The 23,624-nt window shown below is 53.4% G+C and overlaps 1 protein-coding gene across 1 annotated transcript in view; it reads left to right on the top strand.

The window, feature by feature from the left end:
* Positions 1-23,624, top strand: part of LOC139250220 (uncharacterized) — a gene marked incomplete at its 5' end in the record, with an annotated part of 267,845 nt that overhangs the window by 230,891 nt on the left and 13,330 nt on the right. The window contains 13 exons of the mRNA XM_070872713.1: positions 572-760; positions 3,772-3,951; positions 4,922-5,080; positions 6,715-6,870; positions 7,996-8,145; positions 8,701-8,853; positions 10,196-10,348; positions 11,658-11,813; positions 13,165-13,317; positions 14,719-14,883; positions 19,859-20,011; positions 20,512-20,670; positions 21,486-21,674. Coding sequence (XP_070728814.1) covers positions 572-760; positions 3,772-3,951; positions 4,922-5,080; positions 6,715-6,870; positions 7,996-8,145; positions 8,701-8,853; positions 10,196-10,348; positions 11,658-11,813; positions 13,165-13,317; positions 14,719-14,883; positions 19,859-20,011; positions 20,512-20,670; positions 21,486-21,674 — 2,115 coding nt within the window. The remainder of the gene's footprint in view (positions 1-571; positions 761-3,771; positions 3,952-4,921; positions 5,081-6,714; positions 6,871-7,995; positions 8,146-8,700; positions 8,854-10,195; positions 10,349-11,657; positions 11,814-13,164; positions 13,318-14,718; positions 14,884-19,858; positions 20,012-20,511; positions 20,671-21,485; positions 21,675-23,624) is intronic.

Here is a 23,624-nt window from a genome sequence, read left to right as displayed (position 1 = left end):
GTGCTGTACCTTCCCTGGGAGTGTTTGATGGGACAGTGCCGAGGGAGCTTTACTCTGTATCTAACCCCATGCTGTACCTGCCCTGGAATTGTTTCATGGGACTGTGCAGAAGGAGCTTTACTCTGTATCTAACCCCCTGTACCTGCTCTGGGAGTGTTTGTTGGGGACAGTGTAGAGGGAGCTTTACTCTGTATCTCACCCCGTGCTGTACCTGCCCTGGAATTGTTTGATGGGACAGTGTAGAAGGAGCTTTACTCTGTATCTAACCCCGTGCTGTACCTTCCCTGGGAGTGTTTGATGGGACAGTGCCGAGGGAGCTTTACTCTGTATCTAACCCATGCTGTACCTGCCCTGGTAGTGTTTGATGGGACAGTGCCGAGGGAGCTTTACTCTGTATCTAACCCATGCTGTACCTGCCTGGGAGTGTTTTGATGGGACAGTGTAGAGGGAGCTTTACTCTGTATCTAACCCCCTGGACCTGCCCTGGGAGTGTTTGATGGGACAGTGTAGAGGGAGCTTTACTCTGTATCTAACCCAAGCTGTGCTGTCTCGCTCTCTCTCTCGGGTGCAGAGGATGGCAGCTGTCCACGCCCGGATCTTCTGGCTCGTGTGTGTAACTCCACGTTCGGGAAGGTGTGTGAGGAAGATGGAGATTGCGACGGTTCCCAAACCTGCTGTGACGCTGGTTGTCAGAAGCGATGTGTCCCATCCTTCTTCGGAAAGTTCCATGGAGGGAGTTCCTCGTCTAAACCCTCGACAGGTCTGTTCAGGTCTCGGGATGGGCCTCTTTCTCTCTCTCTCTTCCTCTCACTCACTACATCTATCTCTTGCTCTTTCTCCCTCTCTGTCCAACTTTATCACTCTGTCTCTCCCTCTTTATCCCTCTCTGTCTCTCTCTATCACTTTCTCCATCTTGGCCTCTCTCTCTCTGTCTCGCTCTCCCTCTGACTTGCTCTCGGACTCTCTCTCTCCCTCTCACTCTCTCTCTCTCTCCCTCTCACTCATTGTATCTGTCTCTTGCTCTTTCTCCCTCTCTGTCCGACTTTCTCACTCTGTCTCTCCTTCTTTATCCCTCTCTGTATCTCTTTATCACTTTCTCCATCTCGGCTTCTCGCTCCCTGTCTCGCTCTCCCTCCGACTTGGTCTCTGACTCTCTCTCTCCCTTTCGCTCTCTCTCTCTCTCTCCCTCTCACTCATTGTATCTGTCTCTTGCTCTTTCTCCCTCTCTGTCCTACTTTCTCACTCTGTCTCTCCCTCTTTATCCCTCTCTGTCTCTCTTTATCACTTTCTCCATCTCGGCTTCTCGCTCCCTGTCTCGCTCTCCCTCCGACTTGGTCTCTGACTCTCTCTCTCCCTTTCGCTCTCTCTCTCTCTCTCTCCCTCTCACTCTCACTCATTGTATCTGTCTCTTGCTCTTTCTCCCTCTCTGTCCTACTTTCTCACTCTGTCTCTCCCTCTTTATCCCTCTCTGTCTCTCTCTATCACTTTCTCTATCTCGGCCTCTCTCTCCCTGTCTCGCTCTCCCTCTGACTCGCTCTCTGACTCTCTCGCTCTCTCTCTCTCTCTCTCTCTGTCACTCTCTTTGGCTGTCTGTCTCTCCCTCTCTGTCTCTCACTCCTCTCTCTCTCTCCCTCTCTGTCTCTCTCCCTCTCTTTCTGTCTCTCACTCTAGTATGTCCTTACTATAAAGTACAAATGCACACGAGGCCCATACTAGAGAGAAGGTCACTCTGTGACCAGTAACCTTTATTCGCCAGCACTGAAGTGGAGAAGATGGGTGGAGCTTCCCTTTTTATACCTGAAAGTCCAGGTTAGGAGTGTCTCCCACAAGTTCACCACCTAGTGGTCAGTGTTCTCACGGTGTACAACTTAGGTCAGTTTATACATGGGTTACAATGACAGTTGAATACATGACATCACCTCCCCCCGCAAAGTCTTATTGAGATCACAGGTTCAGTCTCTCTGGTGGTTTACGCTCCCTTATAGAGCGCCTGAGTTGGGGCTCCGGTTGTTGGGCGCTGGCCTGAGTGTCTGCTGTTTGCGGTGCCTCAGGCCTGTCCGGACTGCCCACAGTGACTGGGCTCTTCTTCACTTGGTTCTTGTGTTCGGTCACCTGTGGTGGAGTAAACTCTACGTCGTGTTCTTTCTCTGCTTCTATGGGGTTGCTGAACCTCCTTTTTGTTTGATCCACGTGTCTGTGGCAGATTTGTCCATTGGTAAGTTTAACTACCAGAATCCTATTCCCCTCTTTGACAATCACATTGCCTGTGAGCCATTTGGGCCCTGCAGCATAGTTGAGGACAAAGACATAATACATCGCGCCCTCGCATTCCCGTCATGGTAGTCACATTGTGATCGGCGCCTGCTCTCAACAATTTCTTTCACGGTGGGGTGTATAAGGGATAACCTGGTTTTTAGCGTCCTTTTCAGAAGCAGCTCTGCGGGTGGAACCCCTGTGAGCGAGTGTGGTCGGGATCTATTGGCCAGCAGGCGGCGTGATAAGCGGCTTTGTAGGGAACCCCCTTGGATTCTGAGCATCCCCTGTTTGATTATCTGCACTGCTCGTTCCGTCTGGCCGTTTGAGGCCGCTTGAACGGTGCCGTTCTAACATGGTTGATACCATTTCCTGCCATGAAGTCCTGGAATTCAATGCTTGTAAAGCACGGGCCATTGTCGCTGACCAAGACATCCGGTAGACCATGGGCGGCGAACATTGCCCGTAGACTTTCTACCGTGGCAGAGGATGTGCTTGAATTGAGAATGTCACACTCGATCCATTTGGAGTAGGCGTCTACTACAACCAAAAACATTTTTCCCATGAAAGGACCTGCGTTGTCCACATGGATGCGTAACCATGGCTTGGCGGGCCAGGACCAGGGGCAAAGGGGGCATCCCTGGGCGCATTGCCCAGCTGGGCACACGTGTTGCACCTACGAACACAAAGTTCCAAGTCTGCATCTATCCCTGGCCACCAAACGTGTGACCTGGCAATTGCCTTCATCATGACAATGTCCAGGTGCTCATTGTGGAGTTCTCGGATGAACGCCTCTTTGCACATCTGGGGCATGACTACTCGGTTTCCCCATAGTAGGCAATCGGCCTGAATCGAGAGTTCATCCTTGCGCCTGTGAAATTGTTTAAATGCCTCGGGGCATGCCCCGTATGTGGCTGCCCAGTCCCCATTCAGGACACATTTCTTGACTGAAGACAGTAGCGGGTCTCTATTTGTCCAGACTTTGATCTGACGGGCTGTCACGGGTGAGTCTTCGCTTTCAAAAGCTTCAACAGCCATGACCATCTCAACAGCATGCTCGGTTGCCCCCTCGGTGGTGGCAAGTGGGAGCCTGCTGAGTGCATCGGCGCAGTTTTCAGTGCCCGGTCTGTGCCGAATTGTATAGTCATAGGCGACTAACGTGAATGCCCACCTCTGTATGCGGGCCGACGCATTTGCATTTATGGCCTTGTTGTCGGCCAAAAGGGACGTTGGGGGTTTGTGATCTGTCTCCAGCTCAAATTTCCTGCCAAACAGGTACTGGTGCATTTTTTTTACTGCATATACACATGCAAACGTTCCCTCTTTCTCTGTCACTCTCTCTGTCTCTCCCTCTGTCTCTCCCTCTCTATCTCTCTCTCTCTCTCTCTCTCTCCCTCTTACTCTCTCCCACTCAGCAGTCTCTCTCTCTCTCTCTCTCTCTCTCTCTCTCTTCTTTGTCTCTCACTCTCTCTCTGTATTTCCTGTTACCACCCCTAACTCAAACCCTTGCTTTCGCAGAGTGGAATGCCAAGGAATGCCCTGCTGTGTCCAGACTGGAACGAGTGTGCGAAACGAATCGCAGCGAGTCCTGTGAGGAGGATGGGGATTGCGGGAAGTGGAAGCGGTGTTGCCAGACTTCCTGTGGCAGGAGATGTGTCCACTCCTTCATGGGGCAGGGCCAGACTGCGGCATTGGCAGGTAAAGCCACGTGGTCAGTCTGTCCAGCAAAGAACCCGACTGCCTCAGATCAAAGAAAAGCAGAACCACAGTCCCGGCAGCCTGGGACCGATAGGCCCCTTACCCCAGCAGCCTGGGACCGATAGGATCCTGCTCCCTGCAGCCTGGGACTGATAGGCCCCTGACCCCAGCAGCCTGGGACTGATAGGCCCCTGCTCCCAGCAGCCTGGGACTGATAGGTCCCTGACCCCAGCAGCCTGGGACTGATTGGCCCCTGCTCCCAGCAGCCTCACAGGTTGCCCAAACTAGGCCTTGTATCCCATTGAGTAACTACTCTTTGGTGCTGACCAATATCTATCCTTCAATCAACATCACTAAAACAGATTATCTGGGTCATAATCACGTTGCTGTTAGTGGGAGCCTGCTGTGCGCAAATTGGCTGCCGCATTTCCCACATTACAACCGTGACTCCACTTCAATATGTACTTCATTGGCTGTAAAGCGGTTTGGGACGTCCAAGGTGACCTATTTTTATTTTCTATGGTAACAGATTCTGAGGACTGAATGGGCCTCCTGTTCCTGTGTTACAGGCTCGAGGGGCCGAATGGGCCTCCTGTTCCTGTGTAACCGGCCCGACGGGCTGAATGGGCCGCCTGTTCCTGTGTAACAGGTCCGAGGGGCTGAATGGACCTCCTCCTGTTCCTGTGTAACAGGCTCGAAGTGCCGAATGGGCCTCCTCCTATTCCTGTGTAAAAGATCAAGAGGCTGAATGGATCTCCTCCTGTTCCTGTGTAACAGGCCCGAGGGGCTGAATGGGCCTCCTGTTCCTGTGTAACCGGCCCGAGGGGCTGAATAGGCCTCCTGTTCATGTGTAACAGGCCGAGGGGCTGAATAGGCCTCCTGTTCCTCAGTTGCTCAGCACGCCAGAGACGCCCCGGTGCTGCAATCCTCAATCCCACCCATTCCCAGCTCTTGCCTGTCCTTTCTCCAGATCAGACTGCCGGTAACTGCCCTGCCCCGCAGCGACTCTCCTTCATGTGCGAACTGAAGTTCGGGGAGGTGTGCGATGACGACGACGACTGCTACGCCTGGCAGACCTGCTGTAACACCAGCTGTGGCAACCGATGTGTCCACTCGTTCTCCGGCAAGGGTAAGCTAACCGATCGGGTCTTTGCCCCCCTCCCCCGGCCCCCAAACACCTGGTGATGGAGGGCGGAGAGGGGGAACTGGGGGTGGGGGAACGAGCTCCAGATTACAGGCATCAAACCCAACTGTGTGTATCCCTGTCCGCTTCGGGAACTGTGACCCTCCACCCTGTGGCTCCCGAAGGTCAAATCCCAGACTCTGAGGAGATAGAGGGGCACCTGTCTGTCTGATATAAGAACCGAAGAATGTAAGAATTAGAGCAGGGCTCGGCCATTCGGCCACACCAGCCTTCTCCGCCATTGCATAAGATCATGGCCGATTTTCTACCGCAAGTCCACTTTCCCGCTCTGTCCCCATATCCCTCGATTCACATTGTGTCCAAGAATCGAGTGATCTGCTTCTTGAATATACTCAATGACTGAGCCTACACAGCCCTCTAGGGTCGAGAATTCCAAAGGTTCACCACTCTCTGAGTGAAGAAATTTATCCTCAGTCCTAAATGGCCGACCCCTTATCCTGAGACTGTGTGACTCCTGGTTCTACACTCTCCAGGGTGAAACATTATCCCTGCATCTACCCTGTCAATCCCCTCTCAGAAATGTATGCGTTTCAATAACCTCTCATTCTCCGAAACCCCAGAAGAGTATAGGCCCAATCTACTCAATCCCTCTTCATCAGGAAATCCAGTGGAATCTTGGCCTTTATTGCAAAGGGGATGGGCCATAAAAACAGGGAAGTCTTGCTACAGTTATACAGGGTATTGGTGAGGCCACACCTGGAGTACTGCGCACAGTTTAGTTTTCCATATTTACGAAAGGATATACTTGCTTTGGAGGCAGTTCAGAGAAGGTTCACTCGGTTGATTCCATAGATGAGGGGTTTGACTTATGAGGAAAGGTTGAGTAGGTTGGGCCTCTACTGATTGGAATTCAGAAGAATGAGAGGTGATCTTACCGAAACATATAAGATTATGATGGGGCTTGACAAGGTGGATGCAGAGAGGATGTTTCCACTGCTGGGGGAGACTAGAACTAGGGGTCATAATCTTAGAATAAGGGGCCGCCCATTTAAAACTGAGATGAGGAGGAATTTCTTCTCTCAGAGAGTTGTAAATCTGTGGGATTCGCTGCCTCAGAGAGCTATGGAAGCTGGGACATTGAATAAATTTAAGACAGAGAGAGACAGTTTCTTAACCGATAAGGGGATAAGGGGACGGGCAGGGAAGTGGAGCTGTGTCCATGATCGGATCAGCCATGATCCTATTAAATTGAGCAGCAGGCTCGAGAGGCCGTATGGCCTACTCCTGCACCTATTTCTTATGTTCTTATAGGACAACCCTCTCACCCCAGGAATCGGTCTAGTGAACCTCCGTGGCCTCCAGTCCAAGGTAGGTTTACAGGGAAGGGGACCAAACTGACGGAGGAACTGGGTGGGAGCACGGTGTCCTCTCGTCCACTGGGCACCTGGAGTCAAATCCCAGGGCCAGAAGAGATGGAGGCCCCTCTCTCTTTGACGGGGTCAGTGGGGCAGGCACTGTCGACACGCCCAAGCCCTCCGGTGCCCACCTCTAGCCCCAGCTCGGTCAGGGAGTGATCAATCGATGGCGAGCAGCACTGACCGATCATGTTCTTTCCACAGGGCGTGAACGGAGATGCCCGGAACCTTCCAGAATGACCCACATCTGTACGATGAGCTTCAACACCCAGTGCAACAACGACAGCAGCTGTGAGGGTTGGCAGACTTGTTGCGACGCTAGTTGTGGAAACAGATGTGTCCCTAAGTTCCTCACCAGAGGTAAGAGTTTACTCCGTATCTAACCTGTGCTGTACCTGCTCTGGGAGTGTGTGATGGGACAGTGTCGAGGAAGCTTTACTCTGTATCTAACCTGAGCTGTACCTGCCCAGGGAGTGTGTAATGGGACAGTGTCGAGGGAGCTTTACTCTGTATCTAACCTGTGCTGTACCTGCCCTGGGAGTGTGTGATGGGACAGTGTAGAGGGAGCTTTACTCTGTATCTAACCTGTGCTGTACCTGCCCTGGGAGTGTTTGATGGGACAGTGCAGAGGGAGCTTTACTCTATATCTAACCTGTGCTGTACCTGCCCTGGGAGTGTTTGATGGGACAGTGTAGAGGGAGCTTTATTCTGTATCTAACCCTGTGCTGTACCTGCTCTGGGAGTGTTTGATGGTACAGTGCAGAGGGAGCTTTACTCTGAATCGAACCCCCTGTACCTGCCCTGGGAGTGTTTGATGGTACAGTGTAGAGGGAGCTTTACTCTGTATCTAACCCTGTGCTGTACCTGCTCTGGGAGTGTTTGATGGTACAGTGTAGAGGGAGCTTTACTCTGTATCTAATCCCGTGCTGTACCTGCCCTGGGAATGTTTGACGGTACAGTGTAGAGGGAGCTTTACTCTGTATCTAACCCTGTGCTGCACCTGCCCTGAGAGTGTTTGATGGGACAGTGTAGAGGGAGCTTTACTCTGTATCTAACCCTGTGCTGTACCTGCTCTGGGAGTGTTTGATGGTACAGTGCAGAGGGAGCTTTACTCTGAATCTAACCCCCTGTACCTGCCCTGGGAGTGTTTGATGGTACAGTGTAGAGGGAGCTTTTCTCTGTATCTAACCCTGTGCTGTACCTGCTCTGGGAGTGTTTGATGGTACAGTGTAGAGGGAGCTTTACTCTGTATCTAATCCCGTGCTGTACCTGCCCTGGGAGTGTTTGATGGTACAGTGTAGAGGGAGCTTTACTCTGTATCTAACCCTGTGCTGCACCTGCCCTGAGAGTGTTTGATGGGACAGTGTAGAGGGAGCTTTAGTCTGTATCTAACCCCCTGTACGTGCCCTGGGAGTGTTTGATGGGACAGTGAGGTGGATACTGGCCCTGCTTCTCTCTATCTCACTACCACCTTGTATCTTGCAGCGACCCAGTGCCCAGCCTCCAGCCGATTGGACTCCTTCTGCGAGATGAGGCTGGGAGCCATGTGTGAGAGTGATGCTGACTGCCTGGCCTGGTCCTCGTGCTGTGACGCCGACTGTGGAAAGAGATGTGTTCCCCGCTTCTTCATGGCCAGTGAGTGTTTCCAAGGGTCTGTGATGATCGGACTCCATCTCCTGGACCCTTGAACTAGGCTCGGGATGGAGCCTGGACCTTTCCTGCTCTGTGTATGTGTGTGTGGGGGGCTCAGTCCCACACCGGGTGTGAGAGATCAGGCTAACTCAGCACTAGGCCCGGGATGGAGCCTGGGCCAAGCTGCCTCGCCATTGATCCCCGATTACATGGATCCTTCTTAATCCTCGATTAGGGGGCTACCGAGGGAGTCCCTCGATTAGGGGGTACCGAGGGACTCCCCACGTTCGGGGCATACCGAGCGAGTCCCTCGATTCTGGAGACCCTCGATTCGGGGCATACCGAGCGAGTCCCTCGATTAGGTGGTCCGGAAGAATTAGGGGGGCCCGAGGGACACTCTCGATTAGGGCTGTCCCAAAAGATTAGGGTGGGTCCAGAGGCAGACCCTGCATTACGGCGGTCCGGAAGGATTAGGGAGGGTCCCGAGGAAGACCCTCTCCATCAGCCGGAGCTGGAAGGTTCTCGGTTCCTGACTGACCCCTGATTTCTGTGTTCCAGAGGACGACACCTGTCCAGCCCCCTACCGGCTCGCTCCGATGTGTGACCTGAAGCTCGGGGACCAGTGCAGCGGGGACAACGATTGTGACAGTTGGCAGACCTGCTGTGACACCAAATGCGGAAAAATCTGTGTCGCCAGTTTCACAGACATGGGTAAGGAGCGAAACGGCTGGACTGGGCAACGGGCGAGGGGGATGGAGAGCTCAGACGGTTTCTCGGCTTGACGACACAGCCGAATGACAACCCCTCCAACAGTGCAACGCTCCCTCAGTACTGCCCCTCCAACAGTGCAACGCTCCCTCAGTACTGCCCCTCCAACAGTGCAATGCTCCCTCAGTACTGCCACTCCAACAGTGCAACGCTGCCTCAGTACTGCCCCTCCGACAGTGCAACGCTCCCTCAGTACTGCCACTCCCAACAGTGCAACGCTCCCTCAGTACTGCCACTCCCAACAGTGCAACGCTCCCTCAGTACTGCTACTCCGACAGTGCAACGCTCGCTCAGTACTGCCACTCCCAACAGTGCAACGCTCCCTCAGTACTGCCACTCCCAACAGTGCAACGCTCCCTCAGTACTGCCACTCCCAACAGTGCGACCCCCCCTCAGTACTGCCACTCCGACAGTGCAGTGCGGTGCTCCCTCAGTACTCCCCCTCCGACCGTGCGCCCCCCCCTCAGTACTGCCCCTCCGACAGCGCAGTGCGGCGCTCCCTCAGTACTGCCCCTCCGACAGTGCAGGGCGGTGCTCCCTCAGTACTGCCCCTCCAACAGTGCGCCCCCCCCTCAGTACTGCCCCTCCGACAGTGCAACGCTCCCTCAGTACTGCCCGTCCGACAGTGCAGTGCACCCCCCCCTCAGTACTGCCACTCCGACAGTGCAGTGCGGTGCTCCCTCAGTACTCCCCCTCCTACAGCGCAGTACAGCGCTCCCTCAGTACTGCCCTTCCGACAGCGCAGTGCGGCGCTCCCTCAGTACTGCCCTTCCGACAGCGCAGTGCGGCGCTCCCTCAGTACTGCACCTCCGACAGTGCAGCGCTCCCTCAGTACTGACCCTCCGACAGTGTGGCACCCCCCTCAGTACTGCCCCTCCGACAGTGCAGCGCTCCCTCAGTACTGCCCCTCCGACAGTGCGCCGCTCCCTCAGTACCGCCCCTCCGACAGTGCAGTTCTCCCTCAGTACTGCCCCTCCGACAGTGCAGGGCGGTGCTCCCTCAGTACTGCCCCTCCGACAGTGCGGCGCCCCCTCAGTACCGCCCCCTCCGACAGTGCGACTCTCCCTCAGTTCCACCCCTCCGACAGCGCAGTGCAGTTCTCTTCAGTACTGCCCCTCCGACAACGCAGTACAGCGCTCCCTAAGTACTGCCCCTCTTGTCAGCGCAGTATGGCGGTCCCTCAGTACTGCCCCTCCGACAGCGTTGTCTGTACTGCCCCTCCGACACTAACCTGTTTTGTGCTGTGTAACCCCCACCTCCTGTAAAATACAACTTCCTCTTGCAGATGAAGAAGACGAATGCCCCGATTCATACCGGGCGAGGCATATCTGCGCCAGGAACTCGAGCCAGGTTTGCCGCAGTGATGAGGAATGTTCGTCGTGGAAGCAGTGCTGCGACGTCGGTTGTGGGAAGCGATGTGTTTACTCCTCCTGGCACAGTAAGGGCGGCCCCATAATACACAGCTCGCACCATCGCCACACTCCCAACGCTCGACAGCAGTGTGGACTCTGCCTGACAAGGCTAGACCCCAGGCTGTGGTACTCTGTGTCTGATAGACCCCAGGTTGTGGTACCCTGTGTCTGAAAAGCCCCAGGCTGTGGTACCTTGTGTCTGATAGGCCCCAGGCTGTGGTACCTTGTGTCTGATAGGCCCCAGGCTGTGGTACCTTGTGTCTGATAGGTCCCAGGCTGTGGGACCCTGTGTCTGATAGGCCCCAGGCTGTGGGACCATGTTTCTGATAGGCCCCAGGCTGTGGTACCTTGTATCTGATAGTCCCCAGGCTGTGGTACCTTGTGTCTGATAGTCCCCAGGCTGTGGTACCTTGTGTCTGATAGTCCCCAGGCCCCTGTGTCTGATAGGCCCCAGGCCCCTCTGTCTTATAGGCCCCAGGCCCCTGTATCTGATAGGCCTCAGGCCCCTGTGTCTGACTGTCCCCAGGCCCCTGTGTCTGATAGTCCCCAGGCCCCTGTGTCTGATAGTCCCCAGGCCCCTGTGTCTGATAGTCCCCAGGCCCCTGTGTCTGACTGTCCCCAGGCCCCTGTGTCTGATAGTCCCCAGGCCCCTGTGTCTGATAGTCCCCAGGCCCCTGTGGCTGACTGTCCCCAGGCCCCTGTGTCTGATAGTCCCCAGGCCCCTGTGTCTGATAGTCCCCAGGCCCCTGTGTCTGATAGTCCCCGGTTCCTGGATCTGATAGGCCCCGGGTCCCTGGATCTGATAGGCCCCAGGCCCCTGTGTCTGATAGTCCCCAGGCTGATAGAGTGGATAGGAATGACCTATTTCTCTTAGCAGAGATGTCAATAACCAGGATGCATCGATTTAAAGTAATTGGTCGAAAGTTTGGAGGGGAGTTGAGGTCAATTTCTTTCACCCTGAGGGTGGGGGGGGTCTGGGGCGGAACTCACTGCCTGAAAGCGTGGTAGAGGCAGAAACCCTCACACATAGCTTTTTGTCGACCGGCACAGACATGACGGGCCAACTGACCTCCTCCTGTGACATAATTCTACCATAACTGAAGTCCCTCGTGGCCGGTTCCTGTCTGGTAAATCCCCTCCGCACCCTCTCCAAGGCCTTCACATCCTTCCCAAAGTTAGCGGTGCCCAGAATTGGACACCATTCTCCAGCTGTGGCCCAAGCAGTGGGTTTATAACACTTTGGACAATAACTCCCTTGCGTTTGTACTCTCGGGCTGTTTCTCAAGCCCAGCGTCCCTTGTGCTTTAACCATCTCTGGGTGTCTTCCTTTACAAGGCAAAAGACGACAGTGCCCCAGCACCAGCTCACTGAGCAAGGTTTGCACCATGAAACTGGGGGACGAGTGTGAGGGAGACGGGGACTGCGACCGTTGGCAGAGGTGCTGCAACGCCGGCTGTGGCAAACGCTGTGTCTTCAAATTCTTCAAAGGAGGTGAGGAGACCCACGGTTTGGGGGGTGAGGAGACCCACAGTTTGGGGGAGGGGGGGAGGTGAGGAGTCCCACAGTTTGGGGGGTGTGAGGTGAACTACAGTTTGGGAGAGGGGGGGAGGTGAGGAGACCCACAGTTTGGGGGGGTGAGGAGACCCACAGTTTGGGGTGTGAGGAGTCCCACAGTTTGGGGGGTGAGGAGACCCACAGTTTGGGGGCTGAGGAGACCCACAGTTTTGGGGTTGAGGAGACCCACAGTTTGGGGGGTGAGGAGACCCACAGTTTGGTGGGTGAGGAGACCCACAGTTTGGGGGGGTGAGGAGACCCACAATTTTGGAGGTGAGGAGACCCACAGTTTGGGGGGTGAGGATTGGTTAATGGGGCAGTGTAGAGGGAGCTTTACTCTGTATCTAACCCCGTGCTGTACCTGCCCTGGGAGTGTTTGATGGGACAGTGTAGAGGGAGCTTTACTCTGTATCTAACCCCCTGTACCTGCCCTGGGAGCGTTTGATGGGACAGTGTCGAGGGAGCTTTACTCTGTATCTAACCCCGTGCTGTACCTGCCCTGGGAGTGTTTGATGGGACAGTGTAGAGGGAGCTTTACTCTGTATCTAACCCTGTGCTGTACCTGCCCTGGGAGTGTTTGATGGGACAGTGTAGAGGGAGCTTTACTCTGTATCTAACCCCCTGTACGTGCCCTGGGAGTGTTTGATGGGACAGTGTAGAGGGAGCTTTACTCTGTATCTAACCCCCTGTACCTGCCCTGGGAGTGTTTGATGGGACAGTGTAGAGGGAGCTTTACTCTGTACCTAACCCCGTGCTGTACCTGCCCTGGGAGTGTTTGATGGGACAGTGTAGAGGGAGCTTTACTCTGTATCTAACCCCCTGTACCTGCCCTGGGAGTGTTTGATGGGACAGTGTAGAGGGAGCTTTACTCTGTATCTAACCCCGTGCTGTACCTGCCCTAGGAGTGTTTGATGGGACAGTGTAGAGGGAGCTTTACTCTGCATCTAAACCCCTGTACCTGCCCTGGGAGTGTTTGATGGGACAGTGTAGAGGGAGCTTTACTCTGTATCTAACCCCCTGTACCTGCCCTGGGAGTGTTTGATGGGACAGTGTAGAGGGAGCTTTACTCTGTATCTAACCCCGTGCTGTACCTGCCCAGGGAGTGTGTGATGGGACAGTGTAGAGGGAGCTTTACTCTGTATCTAACCCCCTGTACCTGCCCTGGGAGTGTTTGATGGGACAGTGTAGAGTGAACTTCAGTCTGTATCTAACCCGCCTCACCCACAGACGTGGATGTTGATAACCGTGGAGACCATAAAACCAATCTGGGTTGCGGTTTACCTTACAGAGAACAGCAGCTGCCCCTCTCCCAGCCGCCTGGGTCCCATGTGTGATGTCAACTACGGGAAGGAGTGCGTGGACGACGACGATTGCGATCTGTGGTTGACTTGCTGCGACGCTGGCTGTGGGAAAAGATGCGTCCATCGAGCTTCCCGACTCGGTAAGAGGGACGGTCCTTCCTGGGAATCAGCAAATACCCTCTGGGGCAGTAACAATGTCCAGTTCTGGGGCCACACCTCGGGAAGGATCATTTAGCCTTGGAGGGGGTGCAGCGCAGATTGACCCCAGTAGTACCGGGGTGGGCTAATAGGGCTAAAGGTGGAGGGTCCACCATTGCTGGCTGAGCCTTCAGGTGCCCAGGGTCCGAAGCACTGCACTTCCCTCCCTGTTCACTTCAATTCGTAACTCCCCAGATAATGAAGCAGTCCGTGCCCGAGTGCAGCAAGTCCGGGACGGCATTCAGTCTCGGGCTGGTCAGTGGCAAGTAGCATTAGTGCCACACAGGTGTCAGGCAATGACTATCTCCCAAGTGAGAGTCTTAACCACCTCCACGTGACATTCAACAGCATTAACATCGACATATCCCCCCACCATCAACATCTGTGGGGTCACCATTGACCAGAAACTAAACTGGTTCAGCTACATAAATACCGTGGCCACAAGAACAGGTCAGAGGCTGGGTATTCTGCGGCCAGTGTCTCACCTCCTGACTCCCCAAAGCCTTTCCACCGTCGACAAGACACAAGTCAGGAGGGATATTCCTGATGGAATACTTCCCACATGCCTGGATGAGTTGCAGCTCCCAACAACACTCGAGGAGCTCGACACCATCCAGGACAAAGCAGCCCGCTTGATCGGCACGCTAGCCACTGCCTCCAACACTCCCTCCCTCCACCTCCGGCACACCATGGCTGCAGTGTGTACCATCTACAAGACGCACTGCAGCAACTGGCCACGGCTTCTTCGGCAGCACCTCCCAAACCCGCCACCTCTACCCGCCTCGAAGGACAAGGACTGCAGGCGCATGGGAACACCACCACCTCCAAATACTGTGTGAGAAGCTGCATCTCACGGGCCTGCAGCGGTTGAAGAAGGCGTCTCACCAGCACCTTCTCCAGGGCCATTCTGGAAGGGGCACTAAACGCTGGGCCGTGCCCGTGACACCATCATCCCAGGACTGACCAAAAGAAGAACCGCTCCAGCTCTCGCTCCTCAAATAACAGACGGATGAAAAATGTACATCTGTGTCCATGATGGACCTCATCCCCTGTGTGTTGACGATTGCTGTGCGGACGGGGGCTTCGGGGGAGGGGGAGGATACAGAGGTTAATGTCCAGGGGAGGGGGGATTCAGTGGGGGTGGGGGGAGGGAACAGGAACCTTTAACTCCTTCCACATCCCCGTCCCCCACCCCTTGCCCGATTTCCCTCAGTCCCGTCCCATCGAGGAGTGACACGAGACTCTGAGCTTCATGTCCACAATCCGCCTCCCTCGGGGGGTTCTCGATACTCAGCCCGCTCGCCGAGGTTAATATCACCCTGTCGCCTTTATTTTCTCAACAGCAGAAAAGACAGACAGGAAATGTCCCGAGCCTTCTACGACTCAACACATGTGTGATAAGGCGGAGGTGGAGACATGCGAGTCGGACAGGGATTGCGGAGGCTGGAAGCAGTGCTGTGACGTCGGGGACTGTGGGAAACGATGTGTCTACACGTACCGCCTGACAAGTGAGTACAAATGGAGTATAAAAGCAGGGAAGTCTTGCTACAGTTATACAGGGTGTTGGTGAGGCCGCACCTGGAATACTGCGTACAGTTTTGGTTTCCATATTTTCGAAAGGATATATTTGCTTTGGAGGCAGTTCAGAGAAGGTTCACTCGGTTGATTCCGGAGATGAGGGGGTTGCGTATGAGGAAAGGTTGAGGAGGTTGGGCCTCTACTCATTGGAATTCAGAAGAATGAGAGGTGATCTTACATTCAAAAAGGAGTTAGATGAAGTCCTTACTACTAGGGAGATCAAAGGGTATGGCGAGAAAGCAGGAATGGGGTACTGAAATTGCATGTTCAGCCATGAACTCATTGAATGGCGGTGCAGGCTAGAACGGCCGAATGGCCTACTCCCGCACCTATTTTCTATCTTTCTATGAAACGTATAAGATTGTGAGGGGGCTCGACAAGGTGGATGCAGAGAGTATGTCTCCACTGATGGGGGAGATTAGAACTAGAGACATAATCTGAGAATAAGGGGCCGCCCATTTAAAACTGAGATGAGGAGGAATTTCTTCTCTCAGAGGGTTGTGAATCTGTGGAATTCGCTGCCTCAGAGAGCTGTGGAAGCTGAGTGATTCACTGGATTTAAAACAGAAATCGACAGTTTCCACTATCGAGTTTGGTTACCAGGATTACGCCATGTACAGACTGGAAGCCTACTTTGAACAGAAGAGAATATTCGCTTCACTCGCTGCTGATGGGAAACACTCAAACCTCGTACTTGAATTTTAATTGTTTGTTTTTGCCCGGAACTTTCCAAATTAAGAACAAACACAGGTTCATGAACCTCAATGTCACGTGATACAGCCGCGCGATCATGGGTCATGTTATGCCGGTGTCGCTGGGTTTCTACATGATTATTGAGATCTGGGTGGACTCAGGAGAGCCTGGATTTAAGTGCCCTCTTCATTAGCAATTCTGCAGGGGGAACCCCGGTAAGCGAGTGGGGTCACGTGCGGTAGCTGAGCAGAATCCGAGATAACCAGGTCTGCAGGGAACTGTCAGTCACACGTTTCAAGCTCTGCTTGATGGTTTGGACTGCCCGTTCCGCTTGACCATTAGATGCAGGCTTAAACAGCGCAGACGTGACGTGCTTGATGGCATTGCGGGTCATGAACTCGTTGAATTCTGAGCTGGTGAAACATGGTCCATTGTCACTAACAAGGTCGTTGGGCAAACCATGGGTGGCAAACATGGCCCGGAGGCTTTCAATGGTGGCAGTGGATATACATGACGACATTATTATACATGCAATCCATTTAGAGCAAGTGTCCACTGCTACTCGTAACATCTTTCCTGGAAAGGGGCCAGCGAAATCTACGTGGACCGTGGACCACGGTTTGGAGGGCCATGACCACAGACTCAGTGGGGCCTCCCTTGGTGCGTTGCTCAACTGTGAGCAAGTGCTACATTGGTGTACGCATGAATCCAATTCCGAGTCAATGCCGGGCCACCAAATGTGCGACCTGGTGACAGCCTTCATCATGACTATGCCTGGGTGGGTACTGTGAAGGTCGCGTAGAAACGTTTCCTTGCCTTTTTTTGGCAAAATTACATGATTCCCCCATTGGAGACAGTCCGAATGGATGGACATTTCATCCTTGCGTCGGTGGCACAGCTTAATTTCGTCTTGCATTTCCCCTGGAACCGCCGACCAGCTCCCATTGAGGGCGCAGCGTTTTACTAGTGATAGCACCGGGTCCAGGCTAGTCCAGGTCCTGATCTGACAAGTCGTGACGGGTGACCCCTCGCTCTCAAAAGCATCCATTACAAGAAGCAAGTCTGCGGGTTGCACCATTTCCACCCCGGTGGTGGGCAATGGTCGCCAACTGAGGGCATCCGCACAGTTCTCAGTGCCTGGTCTGTGGCGGATGACATAATCATACACAGATAACGTTAGTGCCCATCTTTGGATGCGGGACGAAGGTGTTAATACCTTTGCTTTCTGAGAACAACAAAATGAGCGGCTTGTGGTCAGTTTCGATCTCGAACCGGAGTCCAAATGGGTATTGGTGCATTTTCTTAACTCCGTATACGCATGCTAATGCTTCTTTCTCAACCACACTGTTGGCTCTTTCAGCCTTACATAAGCCTCTGGACGCATATGCAACCGGTTGCAGTTTGCCTGACCCATTGGCTTACTGTAACACACAACCAACCCCGTACGAAGATGCATCACAAGCTTAGTACTAAACATACAATACAAGTCATACAATACAAGTAACTTGTTAGAACGTAGCAGGTTTCTGGCCTTGTTAAAGGCTGTCTCTTGAGATATACCCCAAACCCAGTTGTCACCCTTACGTAGCAATAAATGCAGTGGTTCCAGCAAAGTGCTCAACCCCGGTAGAAAGTTCGGAAAATAGTTGAGGAGTCCCAGGAACGAACGCAGCTCCTTCACATTCTGTGGTATCGGTGCATCCCTGATGGCCTCTGTCTTGGAGTCCGTGGGTCTGATGCTGTCCGCCGCAATCCTTCTCCCCAGAAATTCGACCTCTGGCGCCAGGAAAACACACTTGGAGCGTTTCAGCCTGAGTCTCACTCTGTCCAGTCGCTTGAGAACCTCTTCAAGGTTGTGCAAGTGTGCAGTGTTGTTGCGGCCAATGAATACGATGTCGTCTTGAAACACCACGGTGCGCGGAACCGATTTCAGCAGACTCTCCATGTTCGTCTGGAAGATGGCCGCAGCCTAGCGAATCCCAGAGGGGCACCTGTGGTATATGAACAGTCCTTTGTGTGTGTTGAGGCACGCCAATTTTTTCAAAGGTTCAGCCAGCTCCTGTGTCATGTAAGCAGAGGTTAGATCCAGCTTGGTGAACAACTTCCCCCCTGCCAGCGTAGCGAACAGGTCATCCGCTTTGGGTAGTGGGTACTGGTCCTGTAACGAGACTCTTTTGATCATTACCTTGTAGTCTCCGCAGTTTCTGATCGTCCCGTCGTTTTGCAACACCGGAACAATTGGACTGGCCCACTCGTTGAACTCGACTGGCAATATGACCCCTTCTCGTTGAAGTCTGTCCAGCTCGATCTCGACTTTCTCTCGCATTATGTATGGAACCGCTTGGACCTTGTGATGCACGTGCATCAGGGACTAGATGGATCTGCATTTTGGCGCTTGTGAAGTTGCCGATGCCTGGCTCGAATAATGACGGGAATTTGTTTAGCACTTGGGCGCACGAGGCGTCATCCACCGAAGACAGTGACTTGATGTCGTCCCAGTTTCATCGGATCTTTCCTAGCCAGCTTCTGCCGATCAGAGTTGGGCCATCGCCTGGTACAATCCAAAGTGGTAAATCATGCACAGCTCCATCGTACAATACCTTCACTGCCGCACTGCTAATGACTGGTATGAGCTCTTTGGTGTAAGTGTGCAGCTTGGTGTGGATCAGACTTAGATTTGGCCTTTGTGCCTTGTTGACCGACAGTTTCTCAAAAGCCTTCTGGCTCATAATTGATTGACTCGCCCCCATGTCCAATTCCATAGAAACTGGACTGCCGTTTAATTTGATTTTTAACATTATCGGAGGGCTTTTGGTGGTGAAGGTGTATACCCCATACACTTCCTCTTCAGCCTCGGGTTGAGTTGCCTCTCTTACTCGTTCAGCGTGATCCACGCCGGATCGGTCATCTTCTGCCGACTCTGCCACGTGGTGAGTCGCAGCACGTCTGCACCTTCGCTGGAGGTGCCCCATTGTTCCACAGTCCTTGCACATGTCGTGCTTGAATCGGCATTGATGGGCTCTGTGATTACCCCGGCAACGCAAACATGGTGCTAATGGATTCGCATTCACGCCCCACAGCGGACTCTTGACTCACCCTAGGTCTGGCCTCTGCGAGCGTGTAGGCCCTGCCATGTACAGTTCTGCCTGCTGAAGGCGTTATTTTATGCACAGTACTTGCCGGTGAGTTTCGATGCTGTGAAGATATCTGTTTAGTGCTATAGTTCGTGGACATAAAAGCCTGGGCTACCGTGATGGCCTTGCTCAGATCTAGGGATTCGGCAGACAGCAGTTTGCGAAGAATGACCTCATGGCCGATTCCAAGCACGAAAAAGTCCCGCAACACTTCCCCCAAAAATGCAGCAAATACGCACAGTCCCGCAAGGAGTCGTAGGTCGGCGAAATAGCTCGCCACGTCCTGGCCCTCGGACCGATGGTGCGTGTAAAAGCGATACCTGGCCAAGATGCTCTCCTTCGGCTTGAGGTGTTCCCGAACCAGCGTGCACAACTCTTCATATATCTTGTCTGTTGGGTTTGTCAGTGTCAGCAGATTTTTGATGAAGCCATATATCGTGGACCCGCAAACAGTGAGGTGAATCGCCCTGCGCTTGACCGTGGTTTCTTCCTTTTCCAGCTCGTTGGCCACGAAGTACTGGTCAAGAAGCTCAACGATGGCTTCCCAATCATCACCCTCAAGAAATCTCTCAGGAATTCCAACAGCAGCCATAACCGCGTGAAAGTTCGTGATGTGTTACTCATCGCCAATTGTTATCTTCACATTATTCCACAAGACTGTATATCTGTAGCTCAAACTGTTGTGACCTTGGTCTCTTTATTGTAACTCCAGAGTGAGGAAGCAGCATGGTAGACTGCCTTTTATACCTGCTTGCTCAGGGTGTGCAAGTGACACTTGGGTCTCCCACAGGTGCACCCGCTGGTGGCAAGTCTTACACACATGACACTTTACTGTGTATCTAAACCCGTGCTATACCTGCCCTGGGAGTGTTTGATGGGACAGTGTAGAGGGAGCTTTACTCTGTATCTAACCCCCTATACCTGCCCTGGGAGTGTTTGATGGGACAGTGTAGAGGGAGCTTTACTCTGTATCTAACCCCCTGTACCCGTCCTGGGAGTGTTCGATGGGACAGTGTTGGGGTTTTACAAATTTTGCCTCCTCAGCCATTTAACTCATTTTAAATTCTGTTTTATTTAGTGAAACAAAAGAAATGCCCGGAACTTTCCAAAGTGACATTTCTGTGCAAGAAGAATTTCACCCAGTCTTGTGAGGACGATGATGATTGCACTGCCCATAAACAGTGCTGCGATATTGGGTGTGGCAAAAAATGTGTCTACTCGTTCACACAAGGTGAGGCAAGTCCGAGGGAGAGTCCGATAGGCCCCAGGCTCCATGGGTCAGAATCTGATAGGCCCCAGGGGTCAGTGTCTGATAGGCCCCAGGGGTCAGTGCTTGATAGGCCCCAGGGGTCAGGGTCTGATAGTCCCCAGGGGTCAGTGTCAGATTGGCCCCAGGGGTCAGGGTCTGTTAGACCCCAGGGGTCAGGGTCTGATTGGCCCCAGGGGTCAGGGTCTGATTGGCCCCAGGGGTCAGTGTCTGATTGGCCCCAGGGGTCAGGGTCTGATTGGCCCCAGGGGTTAGGGTCTGATAGGCCCCAGGGGTCAGGGACTAATAGTCCCCAGGGGTCAGGGACTGATAGTCCCCAGGGCTCAAGGTCTGACAGGCCCCAGGGGTCAGAGTTGGCCCGGCGGCGTTTCGGGGACATGCAAGGACTGAAGCCAGCGCGGGAATGCACGTCGGGAAGCCGCACCACTTGCCCGTCCTGTGACATCCAATTTTTGGCTTTGCAGGGGACAAACCCGGGAAGTGCTCTCCCGCCAGCAGGTTGAAATTTGTCTGCAATTCGACCATGGGGGAAGCGTGTGAGGGCGAGAGTCACTGCGGCAGGTGGCAGACGTGCTGCCCAACGCCCTGCGGGGCCCGGTGTGTCTTCAAGAGTTTCAGAGGAGGTGAGTATAACTGTCTGAGCTTTACTCTGTACCTAACCCCATGCTGTACCTGCCCTGTGAGTGTTTGATGGGACAGTGTAGAGGGAGCTTTACTCTGTATCTAATACGGTGCTGTACCTGCCCTGGGAGTGTTTGATGGGACAGTGTAGAGGGAGCTTTACTCTGTATCTAACCCCATGCTGTACCTGCCCTGGAATTGTTTCATGGGACTGTGCAGAAGGAGCTTTACTCTGTATCTAACCCCCTGTACCTGCTCTGGGAGTGTTTGTTGGGGACAGTGTAGAGGGAGCTTTACTCTGTATCTCACCCCGTGCTGTACCTGCCCTGGAATTGTTTGATGGGACAGTGTAGAAGGAGCTTTACTCTGTATCTAACCCCGTGCTGTACCTTCCCTGGGAGTGTTTGATGGGACAGTGCCGAGGGAGCTTTACTCTGTATCTAACCCATGCTGTACCTGCCCTGGGAGTGTTTGATGGGACAGTGCCGAGGGAGCTTTACTCTGTATCTAACCCATGCTGTACCTGCCCTGGGAGTGTTTTGATGGGACAGTACAGAGGGAGCTTTACTCTGTATCTAACCCCGTGCTGTACCTGCCCTGGGAGTGTTTGATGGGACAGTGCCGAGGGAGCTTTACTCTGTATCTAACCCATGCTGTACCTGCCTGGGAGTGTTTTGATGGGACAGTGTAGAGGGAGCTTTACTCTGTATCTAACCCCCTGGACCTGCCCTGGGAGTGTTTGATGGGACAGTGTAGAGGGAGCTTTACTCTGTATCTAACCCAAGCTGTGCTGTCTCGCTCTCTCTCTCGGGTGCAGAGGATGGCAGCTGTCCACGCCCGGATCTTCTGGCTCGTGTGTGTAACTCCACGTTCGGGAAGGTGTGTGAGGAAGATGGAGATTGCGACGGTTCCCAAACCTGCTGTGACGCTGGTTGTCAGAAGCGATGTGTCCCATCCTTCTTCGGAAAGTTCCATGGAGGGAGTTCCTCGTCTAAACCCTCGACAGGTCTGTTCAGGTCTCGGGATGGGCCTCTCTCTCTCTCTCTCTTCCTCTCACTCACTACATCTATCTCTTGCTCTTTCTCCCTCTCTGTCCAACTTTATCACTCTGTCTCTCCCTCTTTATCCCTCTCTGTCTCTCTCTATCACTTTCTCCATCTTGGCCTCTCTCTCTCTGTCTCGCTCTCCCTCTGACTTGCTCTCTGACTCTCTCTCTCCCTCTCACTCTCTCTCTCTCTCCCTCTCACTCATTGTATCTGTCTCTTGCTCTTTCTCCCTCTCTGTCCGACTTTCTCACTCTGTCTCTCCTTCTTTATCCCTCTCTGTATCTCTTTATCACTTTCTCCATCTCGGCTTCTCGCTCCCTGTCTCGCTCTCCCTCCGACTTGGTCTCTGACTCTCTCTCTCCCTTTCGCTCTCTCTCTCTCTCTCCCTCTCACTCATTGTATCTGTCTCTTGCTCTTTCTCCCTCTCTGTCCTACTTTCTCACTCTGTCTCTCCCTCTTTATCCCTCTCTGTCTCTCTTTATCACTTTCTCCATCTCGGCTTCTCGCTCCCTGTCTCGCTCTCCCTCCGACTTGGTCTCTGACTCTCTCTCTCTCTCTCCCTCTCACTCTCACTCATTGTATCTGTCTCTTGCTCTTTCTCCCTCTCTGTCCTACTTTCTCACTCTGTCTCTCCCTCTTTATCCCTCTCTGTCTCTCTCTATCACTTTCTCTATCTCGACCTCTCTCTCCCTGTCTCGCTCTCCCTCTGACTCGCTCTCTGACTCTCTCGCTCTCTCTCTCTCTCTCTCTCTGTCACTCTCTTTGGCTGTCTGTCTCTCCCTCTCTGTCTCTCACTCCTCTCTCTCTCTCCCTCTCTGTCTCTCTCCCTCTCTTTCTGTCTCTCACTCTAGTATGTCCTTACTATAAAGTACAAATGCACACGAGGCCCATACTAGAGAGAAGGTCACTCTGTGACCAGTAACCTTTATTCGCCAGCACTGAAGTGGAGAAGATGGGTGGAGCTTCCCTTTTTATACCTGAAAGTCCAGGTTAGGAGTGTCTCCCACAAGTTCACCACCTAGTGGTCAGTGTTCTCACGGTGTACAACTTAGGTCAGTTTATACATGGGTTACAATGACAGTTGAATACATGACATCACCTCCCCCCGCAAAGTCTTATTGAGATCACAGGTTCAGTCTCTCTGGTGGTTTACGCTCCCTTATAGAGCGCCTGAGTTGGGGCTCCGGTTGTTGGGCGCTGGCCTGAGTGTCTGCTGTTTGCGGTGCCTCAGGCCTGTCCGGACTGCCCACAGTGACTGGGCTCTTCTTCACTTGGTTCTTGTGTTCGGTCACCTGTGGTGGAGTAAACTCTACGTCGTGTTCTTTCTCTGCTTCTATGGGGTTGCTGAACCTCCTTTTTGTTTGATCCACGTGTCTGTGGCAGATTTGTCCATTGGTAAGTTTAACTACCAGAATCCTATTCCCCTCTTTGACAATCACATTGCCTGTGAGCCATTTGGGCCCTGCAGCATAGTTGAGGACAAAGACATAATACATCGCGCCCTCGCATTCCCGTCATGGTAGTCACATTGTGATCGGCGCCTGCTCTCAACAATTTCTTTCACGGTGGGGTGTATAAGGGATAACCTGGTTTTTAGCGTCCTTTTCAGAAGCAGCTCTGCGGGTGGAACCCCTGTGAGCGAGTGTGGTCGGGATCTATTGGCCAGCAGGCGGCGTGATAAGCGGCTTTGTAGGGAACCCCCTTGGATTCTGAGCATCCCCTGTTTGATTATCTGCACTGCTCGTTCCGTCTGGCCGTTTGAGGCCGCTTGAACGGTGCCGTTCTAACATGGTTGATACCATTTCCTGCCATGAAGTCCTGGAATTCAATGCTTGTAAAGCACGGGCCATTGTCGCTGACCAAGACATCCGGTAGACCATGGGCGGTGAACATTGCCCGTAGACTTTCTA

The sequence above is a fragment of the Pristiophorus japonicus genome, unplaced genomic scaffold (assembly GCF_044704955.1).
Source record: "Pristiophorus japonicus isolate sPriJap1 unplaced genomic scaffold, sPriJap1.hap1 HAP1_SCAFFOLD_351, whole genome shotgun sequence".
In the NCBI taxonomy this organism is placed as follows: Eukaryota; Metazoa; Chordata; class Chondrichthyes; family Pristiophoridae; genus Pristiophorus; species Pristiophorus japonicus.
Note: the sequence above shows the minus strand (reverse complement) of the source record. Positions and strands in the feature narration are given on the sequence as shown.